The sequence below is a fragment of the Aythya ferina genome (genome assembly GCF_964211825.1).
Source record: "Aythya ferina genome assembly, chromosome: 10".
NCBI classification, from domain to species: domain Eukaryota; kingdom Metazoa; phylum Chordata; class Aves; order Anseriformes; family Anatidae; genus Aythya; species Aythya ferina.
In genome coordinates this window covers 21,525,770-21,542,661 of record NC_140306.1, presented here as the reverse complement: position 1 = coordinate 21,542,661, position 16,892 = coordinate 21,525,770, and the positions used below count along the sequence as shown (strand labels likewise).

The 16,892-nt window shown below is 36.4% G+C and overlaps 1 protein-coding gene across 18 annotated transcripts in view; it reads left to right on the top strand.

Annotated features, from left to right (window-relative positions):
- The window catches only part of ERC2 (ELKS/RAB6-interacting/CAST family member 2), a 547,528-nt gene that overhangs the window by 115,007 nt on the left and 415,629 nt on the right, over nt 1–16,892 (top strand). For 17 of the 18 annotated variants that reach the window (XR_014696352.1, XR_014696353.1, XR_014696354.1 and 14 more), the window contains one exon: nt 14,538–14,612. The exons of the other annotated variant lie outside the window; for it this stretch is intronic. Coding sequence is in view for 3 of the 17 variants with exons in the window: in XM_084530654.1 (XP_084386780.1) it covers nt 14,538–14,612 (75 nt within the window). In the remaining 14 variants the exon portion in view is untranslated. The remainder of the gene's footprint in view (nt 1–14,537; nt 14,613–16,892) is intronic. 18 annotated transcript variants of the gene reach the window in all.

Below are 16,892 nucleotides of genomic sequence, written 5' to 3'. Positions count from 1 at the left end.
GTAATATGTCAACAGAGTTATGCTGTTGGCAAGTTTCCACCAGGTAACTTTTTATACTGTCCAGGTTTCAATTCTTACTCCACACAGTTTCTCTTTTCTTTGCACTGTTAGCTTACATCTCATAGTTTTTAACCCAAATCACAGAATCACAGAATCACAGAATTTTCTAGGTTGGAAGAGACCTCAAGGTCATTGAGTCCAACCTCCAACCTAACGCTAACAGCCCTCCACTAAACCATATCCCTAAGCTCTACACCATATCCCTAAGCTCTACTAAATCTATTTATAGCTCTTTGCTTTGAATAATCTTTATATACAAGCTTTGTTATCTGATGTCACCAGAGCTCAGGTAATAGTTGTCTATAGCTGTATTTAAATTCAGGAAAATCGAACAATTAATATAGTTGCTAGGTAAGTTACTAGATTTTTTTTGTTGTTATTTAGTGACAGTATCGTACAGCCTGTATTAACTGAGAGCTCCTACAAGCACAGTAGTATCAGGTAAAAATATGTAACATGATATTTATACCTAGTTTGAGGATTTTGTGTGTTCAGTCAGTAGTATGCACTTAAACCAGTGAAAGAAAGTAAGTTCAGGCTCTCTAGTGATTAATAGGAGGCATAGATCAAATTCCTCAAAGGCAGGATTGGGAAAGCATGTAAAGTAAACTACCATCTTTGAAAGGATTGTTGGGACTGAACTTGTCTAAGTCCATAAAAAGTTAAGGAATAGATATGAAATAAATGAGAAATGCAACGTCTCAATCAATTGTAAGACAAAGAAGGGTTGTGTAAAATGAACATGAGAGAACTGACTAAATCAGATTACTGTTAGACTCCATAATAAGCATGGATTGTACAGTGTGAAAGTAGTATGGAAAAAAAGTCATTGTGAGCTATGGAATCTCTACAGGGAGTGTCAAGGATTAACAGAAGCTTACCTCCTAACAGAAGAGTATTATATGAAAAACTGACAACTGAAAGATGGATAAATCATAAATATATGCAAGCATGGGATGATGCTCACAGCTTTGGAGCTTAGAAGCTTTCTGATAACATGATAATCAATGAGTTAATAAGGTCAATGATTATGTGCTAATAACAGGGCTTAAGATTAATTGGTGCAATAAAACTATTTTAACTTCTGGAATATAGTGGACTATGTAGTGGAGACTTGGCAATGTGATGTAAATAAGTGATTAAAAAAAGTGATATAAAGCCAATGTTGGATGAAATATTACTCCTTATGTTTTAGTTTTCAATTTAGTTTTTAATTACTTAGTATCTTTCACTTGGCTGTTTCAAAGACCTTTACACATGCATTTGTAATATGTCAGTGAGATGTATTATATTTTGAAACTAATTTGTAAATAAAAGGCAGAAAAAGACCTCTTCCCCGCCATTATCATACAGACATATTACAGCCTGTGTTTCAGCACACAGGCTGAGGTTTGCTTGGCATTCTGATCTGAGCTTTAATCCATAGAATATTATAAAAAGAATTCATGTGGTATATACTTATCTACATATTATTACATTTTATTATGCTAATTTCATCAACAAAATAGTATCTCAAATGTTAAATTATTTATTAGGTGACCATTAAATAGAGAGGTGACTTAAATAGAGATCAGGATTTCTCTAATTTTTTTTTTCTGTGTGTGTGTGGTGGGGGTGTTGTTGTGGTTAGGTATTCTCAGCTGGCTCTTTTAAAGTCAGACTTTGTATCTTGTATCAATGTATCTTATGTACTTGGCTCATTTGTGGGTTGGGGGAAAAATGTGTTCTGAAGGGAAGTTCAAGGTAGAGGCTGTACTGCAGAGCGTAAGACAAATGTATTGGAGAAACAGTTTATTGTTCAAGACAATTTGAACAGATGATTCTTCCCGTATGTTATGAATTCTTTGCTGTACAATAAATCTCTGCTTATTAATGAGATTATTAATGATAATCGGACATGTCTTTATTTTTAGTCATGAAATAGGCTTACATTTGGTTATATCATTAGTGGTGGGCTGCAAGGTCCTCAGGAAAATGGTAGCATTGTGCAGGTTGGCATAGCTGTTCATCCAGTGGGAAAAAGGGAAGATGCGGTGGGTTAAATAAATTGTCCTGGTTTCCTACGTTATTTTATTTCTAAATATATATATATGGATATCAGATAATACGTAGTGCATACTATGTTCTCAGTATATTAAAACATTTTTATTTGTTGAAACCTAAACCTGTTTTCAGCCCTTCCTCAAATCTGGCACCAAAGATTACCAAAATGCATACTTACTCTGAGGTAATCTTCATGCCTAAAAATAAGTTAAAAATGGAAAATTTTAAATAACTGGTTTGTAATTGCTACAGCTTGTTTGTTACAGAGTGCTTTTTTTAATATATAATTTAATTGCATGAGAAAAGGAATAAAATAAAGAAACTTTCTTTTTATTTCATTAAAAAAATGTGGAGGAGAAGTGCATTGTTTTAAGGAGACAGTATCAAATACTTTTATACTGGTCACGACTTTAATGCAGGTAAGGTTCTGTAGCATATTTTAGGCAGTGAGCAAACATGTTTTTTCTTCCTTATGTTTCAGTTATTTTTTTTCTTTTTTCCTTCAGATTAAAAAGGTAAGAATGAAAGAAAACTTGAACAGATGAATTCAAATTACCATGTAATGGTTTGTTTTCCAGGCAATGGAGAAAGAATTGGAGCAGGTGCTAGGTGGATGTTTTTTATTTTTTATTTTTTTTTTAATTTTACTAGGGTGAGCTGGTGTATAAACTTCAGTTTAACAGACTCTTGACATACTTCATAAAATGATAAGTGTTCAACTGGATGATAACAATTTCAACAGGTTGTTGACTATGTGACTGGAATGCTTCTTTTCTGTAGGTATGGTAGTGTGTGCAGTATGGTTAGCATGCAAGTCCTAAGTGACGTGTTATGTGATAAATTGTTTTTGTAGGTAACACTAGTGGTGTTTCTGTCACTCCTGTATTCTCATACAAAATCAGCTCTATTTTATATTATTCTGACTGAAATGTATTTCTGTAATGATTCATTGTGATTCTTCCATAGAACATAAATTCAAGTGAAATACATGTTCTGTATTTGCAAATGTTGCCTCTTTCCTGTTGAGAGATGCTGACTTAGTTGGTGCACCTAAATAATTTGTGACTGACAGGTAGGTCTGCATTGACTTGGGTTAGATTTGGTTTCTTACAGATCCAAAAAAGGGATTTTTAAAAGGTAAATGCAAAATATGCTTATGTTTTTTTTTTTTTTTTTTTTTTGGCAAACATGAATATAGAGTTTAGTGTTCAGTTAAAAAGTACGATTCTTTAAATTTGAGTTGTATTCACAGAATCACAGAATTGTCTAGGTTGGAAGAGACCTCAAGATCATCGAGTCCAACCTCTGACCTAACACTAACCAGTCCTCCACTAAACCATATCGCTAAGTTCAACATCTTTTAAAGACCTCCAGAGATGGTGACTTAACCACATCCCTGGGCAGCCCATTCCAATGCCTAACAACCCTCTCAGTAAAGAAGTTCTTCCTAAAACCTAAAACACCCCTGGCACAACTTTATCCCATTCCCCCTCATCCTGTCACCAGGCACATGCAAGAATAGACCAACCCCCACCTCATTACAGCCTCCTTTAATGTACTTATAGAGAACGATAAGGTCACCCCTGAGCCTCCTTTTCTCCAGGCTGAACAAACTCAGCTCCCTCAGCCGCTCCTCGTAGGACTTGTTCTCCAGACCCCTCACCAGCTTCGTCGCCCTTCTCTGGACTTGCTCGAGCACTTCCATGTCCTTCTTGTAGCGAGGGGCCCAAAACTGAACACAGTACTTGAGGTGTGGCCTCACCAGAGCTGAGTACAGGGAGACAATCACTTCCCTAGCCCTGCTGGCCATGCTGCTTCTGATACAAGCCAGGATGTTGTTGGCCTTCTTGGCCACCTGAGCACACTGCTGGCTCATATTCAGCCTACTATCCACCAATACTCCCAGGTCCTTCCCCGCCTGGCAGCTTTCCAACCACTCACCTCCCAGCCTCTCAATTCTCGTAATTTCTTTTCAAAAAAGATCAAAGGCAATGGAAAATCAATGCAATTTCAATTTTTTTTCGCAAACATTTCATTTAATGCTTTGAAATTAAAAAAAAAAAAAAGATTGCTTTATACTTATAAGGATTTTTTTATGACAGTTTAAGAAAGTAGAAATGTTTGTGTTGCATATAAGATTTTTCTTAAAAAACAGCAAAAACAAACTTGTATGAAATAAATATTCATCTCTTATCCAGAATTCAGTTAATGCGCTCATGTTCCTCTCTGAAATATATTTACAGCCTGTCAGCTGTAAACAATTTTTGTTAATCAGTGGCCCTTTTTTTCTTTTTTGTTAATCAGTGGCCCTATGTCACTCATAGAAGTATGCACAGTCATTTATCTTAAAGTATGTAATATTTATCTTAAAGTATATAAATGTTGTGCATTCAAATTGTATGTAGTGGAGAAAGCTAATCAAATAATGTTCATGTTTATATGTTATATTGTAAAAAAGACTTCAACAGATACAGAATTTAATGCTTAGACAATCCTTTTTTGTGTGCGTGTGTTTATTTGATCCAGCAATCCAATGCTTTTATTTGCACATGTAATAACTGCTTGAGAATGCACAGATGAAATTTGCCTGAATATGTAAGGGAAATAATTTTGGTAATTTCTGAAAGCTTTTACATTCCATTATTTGACAATGTGGTAACTGTTGTCTTTATAATTGTTTTTTTAAATACATATCTGTTTTGTTCTAATGATTATATAATACAACAACAGGCTCCCGTCTTCCCATCTTGGAGATGTTAAAATCTAAATAAAAGACAATTATAGATGTACATAAAAATAAAAGTACAGAACAGTAAGCATTTGACTCTAGAGTGCTTGATTATGCAAAGTTACCATAATGTATAGATATAGTTTTGAATATTTATGTTCACCTTATGATTAACTATTCCACTTGTAATATAAAGTAAATTCCAGCTATCAGGAACTTCTTGCTTGTAAACAACACAGTTTCAAATAATGTTAGGACTGGCTTTGAAGGCACTTAGATGGAAACTCAGGAGTCACAAATTCATCCTAGTACCTATGGTGTGTTTTTTGTTTGTTTTGTTTTTAAATAACTGACATAAGTATTTGAAGAACAGAGTAAGTCCAGAAGTTTAGAAATAAGGGAGTATCCTTAGAGGGGAGGATATTTTGAGAGTAATACTGAATTACACTTTCATATCAAAAACTAAAATGGTGAGATATCTTACCTGTGTTTGTGATTCAAGTTGAACAATTCCATTTCTGAAGAAGGTTCAAAATATTACCACAAAACTGTTTGCATTAAAATGCTATACCAAAGAGCCAAAGAGCTTACACATTTGAAGTCTTATTAACTCTGATGTTTGTTAGCTTTGCTGATTAAGGCCTGATGTTTAAATACTAAATAGCTTAAACCAGCAGTAATTTTATATGTAAGTATGTAAAACACACCCATATTTAGAAAAGCACTTCCTGCAGAATTAAGGAACTGAAAATGAAAACCATAAATTATTATAACTAGCAATTCCACTGAGCCAATATGAAGGGAAAATTGACAGTATGGGATACACTATAGAAGGAAGCCTGGAATAATGGTAACAGCAGTATATCCATTAATAATAATTATGGATATTGGTATATGCAGTTATGAAACTATGCTTTTCAAAATTAAGGAAAGTCTCATGCTAGTCCATTCAAAGTATTACTGCAATGTGAGGATGTGTATGCCAACACTTCTCCTTGGTTATTACAGGTTATTTGCAGTGATATTCCAAAAAGACTGTTTTATCAATACAGAGTTTACAAAAGTGATAGGTACCAGGAAAAAAAAAAAAAAAAAAGGGAACTGCATATTTGAACAGCTAGCAAGAAGTCAATATGCTACTCATATTTTTCAGTAAACTTAGGAGGACTGTCAAGTGTATGAAATATGTAGTACTTTGACTTGGAGTAGTAGGGTTTGGCTTTATTTTTGGCAGTATTATTTTGCTTCTCTTTAAGAAGTAATAGTTTTTGTTTTTTGTTTTTTGTTTTTTGTTTTTTTTTTTTTAAACCTGCATTTGGGGCTGAAGAGGAGCACAGATGCAGAACAGAAATTCAGAAATCATTAGGTGTATGCATAGGGCAGAAGACGGAGGATGCATTAATATGGGTATTGACATTATCTTCTTGCTTTTCTAGACTAGGACAGTTGTGACTTACATTTCAGCTTGTTTAGAGAAATTAGCAGGATGTTAGTTATTGTAATGAGAAGCTCAATAGGAAAACTGTTTTCCTCTGCTTATATGAAATAGAAAAGAAGAAGAAATATCCCATAGAAATACCATAAGCACTATATGTTGAGACTGCTCGTAACATCCTATCACACAATAGTGTACCCACTTCAAAATATTTTTTGTATTTATGAAGAGCAGGGCTGGCAAGCCACGTTTTGCAACTCTGTTCTGTGTTCTAGATGTTAGAACTGTATTTGGTAATCTTTGCTGCAATGTCACCCTTTAAGATTTGGCTGCATCCTGCTGATGGTGGGGGCTAGGGAAGTCTACTCTCAGTATCCCTAAGGTGAAATTCTGTTATTACAGGGAAAAAAAAAAAAAAAGAAAATCTTGGTTTATACAACTGTTTCTGTTATAAATCCATTTCACTTGCTTATTTACTGTAAATCAGGTGAATTCTATTAGTACAATAAGTTATTGATAAATGTCTATTTTAATGTGTTTTTTTTTGTTTGTTTGATTGTTTTTTTAATGGCATAGTTTTTCATGCAGTTTTAGACTTTGTACACACTGTGAAAAGTAGAAATAATCTTTTAGCCAGAATGTATTCACTGTGTATGTTGCATAAATAGAAGTGTTGACTGGAAGTTTTATTTTTTGGTTGTCATCCACTTCCTTTGACAACAAATATATAGGCTTCCTTTACTTACGTGCATTCACGGGTTTTGTTCTGGATTTTTAAACAAAATTAAGATAAGGAAAAGAGAGAACAAAGTCATCAACAGGCTTCTTTCTTGGAAGATATTTGTGAGGCAATAACATTTCTTATTTTGGGAAATAATTTTAGTAAGAGGAAAAAAGAGCGTCAATTTTGGGCACAAAAAGACATAGTCCTCTAGATATTTTTTTTCCTTCTACAAAGAAAATAAATGCTCAAGAAATATGGTGAAACTACATTTTCAGTAGCTCCTTTCAGGGAACATTCGACGTGCTTTCAATTAGAAACTGAATTGTCCCACATGCATTTCAAGCTCCATACACAAATCACCTTTTTGCTTGAAACTTTTTCTATGTGGTCTATTGCCAGAGGACACTCTTCAAGTATGACAACATATGTGGTTGCTTAAGGTGCTTTTGACATACAAGTCAAAAGCTGAGTTTCTTAATGCTCAGATTATTTTCCCTTAGAGTCTTCAGGGGCACTTTGGTAAAACATATCGTAAGTTCTTATTTTATGCATGAGTTCAAGAATATATTGAAGTACGATTTTTATTTTTTTTTAATAGATAGTGATTCATTATGGTGGTTTTATCCTGGTGTAAAAACTTTGTTCCTCTCTCCCCTATGTCTTCACACAGCCAAGATTTCTAATGTAGGCAAGGAGTGGTTTAAGAACAGTTGTCCAAGAGTAATACTGAGGCCAGTGAGGTTATTGCTAGACTCATCTGTGGTGTTGGAGTATTGATGTGTTTTTCAGAGCTTGTTAGTATTTAATTCATGAAACTTACCGCTAAATTCATTGGTATTCATCTCAACTCTTATTTGTCCGTTTATCGGAAAACGCTCAATGGAGAGAAAATTAGGCCTGCATCTTGAGTAGTCGGCTTAACTGAGAATTTAAATTCTAATACACCTATTATATGAAAAAACTTTCTCTAGTACAGAACTCATATAGCTATCAATTTGTTGTTTCCCATAATTTTTCATTTCATAGCTTGTCTTCACATTTTCATTTCTTCAAACTATAAACATAGTTTGAGAAATTGGGTCAAATCCCAACTGGTTCTCACAGAGCTCATGTACCTATAGTACTGGCTCTGTAAAACAAGACCAATGGCAATGTGTGCTTTGGAATAATTTCTGAGCATGTTTTATTTTACTGCACACTGCAGCCAGATGTGGAATTTTTTTTTATTGTTGTCAGTTTCCAGACAGATAGCTTGATCAGGATTTCTTAAATATGCTTTAATCTAAATTACTGTGATGCCATTTTGGCTAGGGGTAGATGGGAAGGGGTAGAAAACAGGAAAGAGAAGATGAGCTTATGCATTACAAATAAATTAATTCCTATATGTTACATTTTTGTAGTATTTTCATTAAGTATTATTTGATTGGTCTTTCTAATGGTATTTTTGGCTAAAGATAGTACTGTTTAGATACTTTTGGTGAGTGGTGTGATTTTACTTAAATGAAATAATTGATTAGAATTATTAATATATTCCTGATTTAAATTTTCAAGTCCAGAGAAGCTAGTCATGTAGAAATAATACCAAGGCTTCCTTTGCCAGGAGCATGGAAACAGTCTGTTTTGTTGAGGTACTTGAGAGACTTAGCAGCTCTTATACCATCACCTGCTGTAAATTACTGACTTGTACATCCTAATTAGGAATACAAGAAGTAAGATTTACTAATAGAATGGTTTTCTACACCTGTACTTATGTTGCCTTAGGAAAAGTTGCTGCCATCTTTAATCATTCACTTCTCCCAAAGGTTATTTAACTATGATGTCTTTGTATTATATCTTTATTTTTTGTATGTCTTAAATTTTGACTTTTTTCTTTTTAAAAAATCTTTTGTGATTCCATTTTCATCCTATTCTTTAATTATTTAAAAATTACCACTTGAAATGGAAGCACTCACTGAGAATTTCTTGAGTTGGATGCCATCCCTAAACTGCCTGTTATCTGCAACAGTCCTTTTCATTTTATCACTTTGTGTAATGCTATTTGAGGAGGTTTTATGTAAATAGAAGGTAAAATCTTGAACTGCATTAACAGTGTTTATGTAATCTTTGAACTGAAAGACTTCAGTAAATCTCATCTAATCAGAACAAGACAGTTATCAATGATCTTAGGGACTTTAATACATCAGAAACAGAATAAAAGAAAGATCAGTTTGTAGCACTCTGGCTTTCCTCCAGCCAAGTGATGAAGAGTTACAATAAAGCTGGGATGAAAGGGCAGTTTTGTTTCAACCTAAATTAGTATTAGGTTCATATAGCTGATGCTAGGTAGTGCAGGCGTTGAATATCAGTCAGTAATGAGAAAATCTTGAAAGGTCATCTTATCCATTTCTGAACAAAGGAACAGGATTTTTTTCACCATTTTTAAGGAAGTATATAAAATGCCTCCTCTCGGTATTTTCTGATGCTTAAATTAGTATTAAAATGGTGTGCTGAAGTTACTCATGAGGCCAGAAAAATAAAAAGTGAATGCTACTCTAATGTCTCAGAAACATGGAAGGAGAAAGCAACAGCCAGTTTTCATTTAAAGCTCATTGTGGTCTAAAAGAATACTAGAGAATTTTGAAGAAAAAGATCTGATTACATGTCAGTTTTGTGGGGGTGTGTTAACCACCTTGACAGCTAAGCATCACTATGAAATTCTAGGGCTAATTATGTGGTGTGGGTATCTGATTATGCAGGATTATAATTAATTTGTATGTAAGAAGTAGTTATTCAGATGTAATAGCAATTGCAGTGAAACAGATGTCAGGGGATGTAACGAAAGTGTAATTTCCTAAATGAGCACATATCTGAGAAATTAGTGTTATAGACCTTGATGGTTACAGAGATGATGGCATAAGTACTTTAACATGGATGTAAGTGTCAAGAGTTCCATTTGATGGAGTGCAAGTTAAACTATCCCTGACGCTGTGCTTTTTTGTTTGTTGAAAAACAAAACAAAAAAACAGCCAACCCTTCCCTACCTCTCCCTTACCCAAAGTTTCTTTAGGCTCCCTGGACTTTTTCTTAAAAGAAATTATCATAGAATCATAGAATATCCTGAGTTGGAAGGGACCCATAACGATCATCAAGTTGAACTCCTGGCACCACACAGGTCTGCCCAAAAGTTTAGACCATGTGACTAAGTGCACAGTCCAATCACTTCTTAAATTCAGACAGGCTTGGTGCAGTGACTACGTCCCTGGGGAGCCTGTTCCAGTGTGCAACCACCCTCTCGGTGAAGAACCTCTTCCTGATGTCCAGCCTAAACTTCCCCTGCCTCAGCTTAACAGTGTTCCTGCTCATCCTATCACTGGTGTTTACAGAGTATAGGTCACCTGCCTCTCCACTCCCTTCGCAAGGAAGTTGTAGTTGACTGTGATGAGGTCCCCCCTCAGCCTCCTCTTCTCCAGGCTGAACAGGCCCAGTGCCCTCAGCTGCTTCTCATATGTCTTCCCCTCTAGGCCCTTCACCATCTTCGTCGCCCTCCTCTGGACACTCTCCAACAGTTTAACGTCCTTCTTGTACTGAGGTGCCCAGAGCTGCACACAGTACTTGAGGTGAGGCTGCACCAGTGCAGAGCAGAGCGGGACAATCACCTCCCTCGACCAACTAGCGATGCCGTGCTTGATGCACCCCAGGATATGGTTGGCCCTCCTAGCTGCCAGGGCACACTGCTGGCTCATATTCAACTTGCTGTCAACCACAACCCCCAGATCCCTCTCTGCGGGGCTGCTCTCCAGCATCTCATCACCCAGTCTGTACGTATAGCCAGAGTTGCCCTGTTCCACGTGCAGGACCTGGCACTTGCCTTTGTTAAACTTCATGCGGTTGGTGATCGCCCAGCTCTCCAATCTGTCCAGATCTCTCTGCAAGGCCTTTCCACCCTCATCTGAGTCCACAACTCCTCCAAGTTTGGTGTCATTGGCAAATTTGCTCAGAACACTTTCTAGTCCTACATCCAAATCATTTATAAAAACATTGAAGAGGACTGGCCCTAAAATGGAGCCTTGAGGGACCCCACTAGTGACCGTCTGCCAGCCAGATGTGGCCCCATTTACCACAGGCCTTTGAGCCCTGCCCGTCAGCCAATTGCTTACCCATCGTATGATGTTTTTGTTAAGTTGTATGCTGGACATTTTGTCCAGTAGGATCCTATGGGAAACTGTGTCAAAAGCCTTGCTGAAGTCCAAAAAGATCACATCAGCTGGTTTCCCTTGGTCAACTAGATGGGTGATCTTATCATAAAAGGAAATCAAATTTTTTAGGCAGGACCTACCCCTCATGAACCCATGTTGGCTGGGACCAATGACTGCATTGTCCCCCAGGTGCGCTTCAGTAACTTCAAGGATCATCTTCTCCATAATTTTACCAGGCACTGACATGAGACTGACAGCCCTGTAATTGCTAGGGTCTTCCTTCTTGCCCTTCTTGAAAATTGGGACAACATTTGCCAGCTTCCAGTCTACTGGAACCTCTCCAGATTCCCAAGATCATTGAAAAATAATTGAGAGAGGTCCTGCAATGACATCAGCCAGCTCTTTAAGCACCCTGGGGTGAACCCCATCTGGACCCATGGACTTGTATGGATCCATGTAGAGCAGCAAATCCCGCACACGTTCAGGGTCATTTAGGAGTTTATCATTCCCACCATCATGGCCTTCCAGCTCAGGGCACCCTGGATCCCAAAGCCCATCATCAGTGTTGAAGACAGAGGCGAAGAAGGCATTAAATGTCTCTGCTTTGCCTATGTCATTGTCTGTGAGGAGACCTTCCTCTTCAAGTAGTGGACCTATGTTTTCTCTGGTTCTCCTTTTTCTGTTCACATATCTATAAAAACCTTTTTTTTATTGTCTCTCACAGACATGGCCAGCTTCAACTCTAGTTGGGCTTTGGCCCCACGAATTTTCTCCCTGCAAATACGAACAGCATCCCTGTATTCCTTCCTCATTGCCTGACCCTCCTTCCAGCAGCCGTACACTTTCTTTTTTTGCCTAAGCTCCAGTAGAAGTTCCCTGGTCAGCCAGGCTGGCCTTCTGCCCCACCTGCCTGACTTACGATATTTTGGAATTGCCTGATCCTGTGCTTTTTGGAGGCAGTGCTTAAAGACTGACCAGCACTGATGGACACCAATGCCTTCAAATTAAAAAGACAAAGAAGCGCCATTCAGAAATGATGTAATGGATAAAAATCTGGTTTCCTTAGGCTATTAATGACTTCATGAAATGTTCAGAATATCTCTTGCTTAGCTGTTCAGGCAAATCTGAAACCCTTCAGATGACCTCAGACAGTAAAACAATCGGTATAAGTTATCATTCTCATAAAGTGGTAATATCCTTGAAGCAGTACCCCAAAAGTATATCCCTGAATCAGTACCCCAAAAGAAAAAACACGTACATAGACCAACATAAATTCAAGAACTGAGCCCTTCGGGAGTCTCCAAACATTTGAATGTGATTGGAAGAAAACCCACACAAAATAATAAAGTGGGAGTAATATTCTGATCTTCTCCAGAATCTTAGTCTGCTTCATTTTACCATCAGGGATAGGGAAGAAAAGCTTTTAAATCAGCCAGCTTCAGATTGATTCATAAAGCAAACAGGGAAAGTATTATGAGGCAAGTCTTCATGCTATGATAGACATCTAGGAATACTCATCATTGGCAGTCTATTCATCTTTGGCTAAGTGGGTGGAAACTCTGGTTTGTCTCCCTGGGTAATGTATGGAATCCTGTTTATATTCCAGCTCAGTTTATGTGGCTTTGGGGAGCAAAGTCTGGTCTTAAAATTAGCTGTAATTTTTGCTGATCAGATAATGGTCTGGCCAGCTATTTTTCCATGACTTTTGTTATGACAAATCTATGACATACTCTTATTTTTCTAAAACATTTGTGTGGTGAATGTACTTGTTTCATCTGAGACAACCAGCTGGTGGTGATTGAAAGATTCCCTCTGGATAGGTGATTTGCAAAGATTTTTCTTTTTATAACACAGAGAATCAGAAAAATAGAAATACAAAAACAAGGAGAAAGGAGCATTCAGATGTTTTCTTAAATGCCCAGTGCAAAATTAGAAATTCAATGTTCTCATATGTTAGAGATGGTTTAAATATACCTATATATTTATTATTTAATGCAATATTTTTAATATTTAATGTATTTAATGTCAGAATCTAATTTAGCAGTTTATATTTATCCATTTAACCATTATGTTTTTGTACATCTCTTCTATGGAAGGTACACAGAATGAGCAAAATAGAATAGGCAAGACAGCATACAACTCATTATTTCTCTTCTTCGTAATTACTTACATTGCTGGGATTCTTAGGAGGTTTGGTTATTGGCTAAGGTGTCATTGGTAGGTACTGTACAAATAGTGAATATTTGCACTATGTAATGGTGAAGATGATAAGGATCACGGTGTTATGTTTTTTGATTACTCTTTTTCCTGAATTTCAAGACGATCTGGGAGAAGCACGATTTGGAATACACAATAGCTCAGGTTCTGGAGTCAGTTAACCTGTCTTTCAGTGAACGCATCCAGCTTCTCAGCCTACCAGGCAAAAATGTATTGGTCATTGTTATAAAGTTAGCTCAAGTGTGAATGTAGAGCACTGATGTGCAGGAAAACCAGGGTGAGAAAGATATCTGCCTTGGCAGTCCTGCCCTTTTGAGGGGAACTGTGTATGGCCAAGTCTGTCCTATTTTGGTTTCTTACAAATTGGTTGGACCGTTTGTAGGAGGGGTATAAGCATCATCAAATTCTGAAGTAATGTTTCATTACAGCTCTACATTGCTCTATGTAAATGTGCATTTTTTTTGTGATACCTTAGACCAAGATACAACTGTGTTTTGTAAGAGCCTGAGTGATGCCATCTTTGTTCTCTCTTTTTACAATGACCAGTAGGCACTAATTCTGTTAATTGTATGTCTTATCTAATGATTAAAATCTTTTTCTGCTTTGTGTTCAGTACAATGAGTAAAAAATACGAAAATGTGAAAACTGAAATGTTATTGCTAATGTAGAGGATGTTGCATCAGCCCACTATGTAATTACTATCCTTAAAACATCAAATTTAAATATAATGTTTTTAAATCGCTTATTTCAGGTATCAGTGGAAAAACTAAAATGAAACAACAGTAGAAGATTTTACATGTACATGACTCTTAACAGTATTTGAACTAGTAGCACAACTGAATGGACTAAATTTTGATATCTAGGCAGAAACAGCAGTGTTGCATTTGGACTAAGAAATTACTTGCTGGCTTTGTCACAGTTGACATTAATTATTGATAGAGGTTTCAGTAATAGTGCATGTGCCAGCAGACTTGACTGTAATATAAGAAAGGGACTACAGTGGTGTTAGAGGGATTATAGAGAGGGAAGCACCTGTAGCATTTGGAGTTGCATGCTCTAATAATCAGACTTCTGTTTTGCTGCAATACGTTCATGAGTGATTAAAATAATGGAAAGATGAGTCATCAGGCTTATTTCTATCGTGTCCCTCCACAGGAGTTACATAGAAGAACCCAACTTCAGCCTGAGCCAGCAAAGACAAAGGCTCTTCAAACAGTTATTGAAATGAAGGTATGGTCTTTGCATGTTTTCCTATACATTCATTTTTTTAGCTTGAATGGCTGGGATGGAGGTAATTTTCTTCATAGCAGTCTGTAAGGTGCTGGTTGGGATTAGTGACCAAAACACCAATTGATAGCTCAGCTATTTTAGTTGTTGCTGAGCTATGCTTATACAGCATCAAGGCTTTCTCTGTTTCTCACTCCACCCTCCCAGCGAACAGGCTGCAGGTGGACAAGAGTCAAGGTGGGAATGCAGCTGGGACAGCTGGCCTCAGTTGAGCAGAGGGATATTCCATACCATATAATGGCATGCTATTCAGTGAAACTGAAGTGGGGGGAGCATTCAGAGTTACGGCATTTATCTTCCCACAGAGCAGATGTGTGATGAAACCCTGTTTTCCTGGAAATGGCTAAACGTCTGCCTGTTGATGGGAATTAACGAATGAATTCTGTATGTTTTGCTAGCACACATAGTTTTTCTTTGTCTATTAAACTAGCCTTATCTCAAAGAACAAGTTTTCTCACTTTTGCCCTTCTGATTTTCTTCCCCACCCCACTGAGGGAGAGTGAGCATGCCACTGTGTGCTGCTCAGCTGCCAGCCAGGGTTAACCCACAGCTACTCAGTTTATAACTTTTACTATTAAATGTTTGCTTTTACTTTTCAATTTACTTTGCTGTGAAGCTAAGAATAATAAGTATTTCTTTCTCCAACCTTTAAACCAAAATTATTCTGCATCCATTACTGTCCAGAGCTAGGGATGAAAAGAGATGAAATCTGAAGGCCTGTAATTTCATACATATAAAACATATACTTGGTAAACTTATAAAGCTGCCTTTCTGAAGGCAGAAATGTGTTTCTTTTAAAGACACTTGATAAATATTTGTCTTTCTCTTCACTTGTTTCTATAAAAAGTCGAGTTCATTACAAATTAATCAAAACTCTTGTAAATGAACAAACTGGCATACTAGATTTCGTATCTTAGACATATACATGTCAGTTGTGTATTTCAGACAAATTTGGAGTAGTGCTATTCAGAAAACATTTACATAGCAATTTCTCCTATTGTTTTTCCTTATTTCCAAGTCTGGCCCATTTATTCTGTAGTATAAAGGACTGGCTCTCAAGTGTTTTAATAATGAAATAATGCAGAAATTATACAGAAAAGCATAAGAGCTTTATTTGTAAGTAAAAATAATGTGTGCATGGTTTTGGAATATGAAATTGATATAACAAGAAGCATCATCATGAAAATCTGTAGAATTATAGTAAGAAATCTGTGTAAATGAAGGCAGATCTAAGCCATAACAGAGTACTCACAGAACACTATAAGTTGACATCACAAATAGCAGCTATTCTTATCTGTACTGATAATTTACTGATTGTTCAGCACTGAGCTGAATATTACTCATGTTCCTGCATTAAAGAAGTACTACTTCTCTTTTTGAAAACTATTTGTGGTTTGCCAAGACTGATCATGGTAACTACTGTCAAACTAGAGTAGAAGCATTTGTTGGTGGGGAAGGGCTTTTATCAGCTATTAACTGGATTTTGTATAGCCTATTTTCTATTTGTCAGTAAAAGTCACTTGCAGCTTTATTTTACTTTTGTAAGCAGACAACCTTGTCTTCACTCTACAAATGTGTGAGTTCTCTAGAGCTTAGTGAAACACTATGTTGTTTAAAATGAGTGTTAAAAATCTCCACCATCCTTATTTTGTTTTCTTGGTAAGACTTGATTAAAAAACAAGCACAGCATTGCTGAGTAATGAGAATTAAATGTTACTTTTTAAAAGACTCAAATACCACAAACCAACTCCCCCTATGCCTCAGGAAAACTAAACCCCCAAACCTGAGACCAAACAAACAAAAGTTTCAGGAGGGCTAACAATACTTCCGTTGGTGGTTATTTGGTCACTGTTTTACATCCAACTTAAGGAACATATTTTTTGTATCAGTAGTGGTATGACAAAATGTGATGAAACACCTATCTTAGTCCTAAACACAGTTTATTCTTCTTGATATATAATATTACTGAAATGTTGTGGCTTTTCTTCCCACAATAATGAAAGAAAAAAAAAAAGCTAATTTAAAAAGATATTTTCACATAATGCTATGAATCTGGAATCTGTCTTTAAGAAAAATACCATGCTCAGGATAATCTGTGATGCTGCCTCAAATACATTAATGGTGGTCTTTCATTTCAGTCTTGAAAGAAGTGCAAATTAAAGGTCTCATTTTGCCAGTGACTTCTGTTATGAGCAAATGAGTTCAGTATGTCTGAAGGTTGCA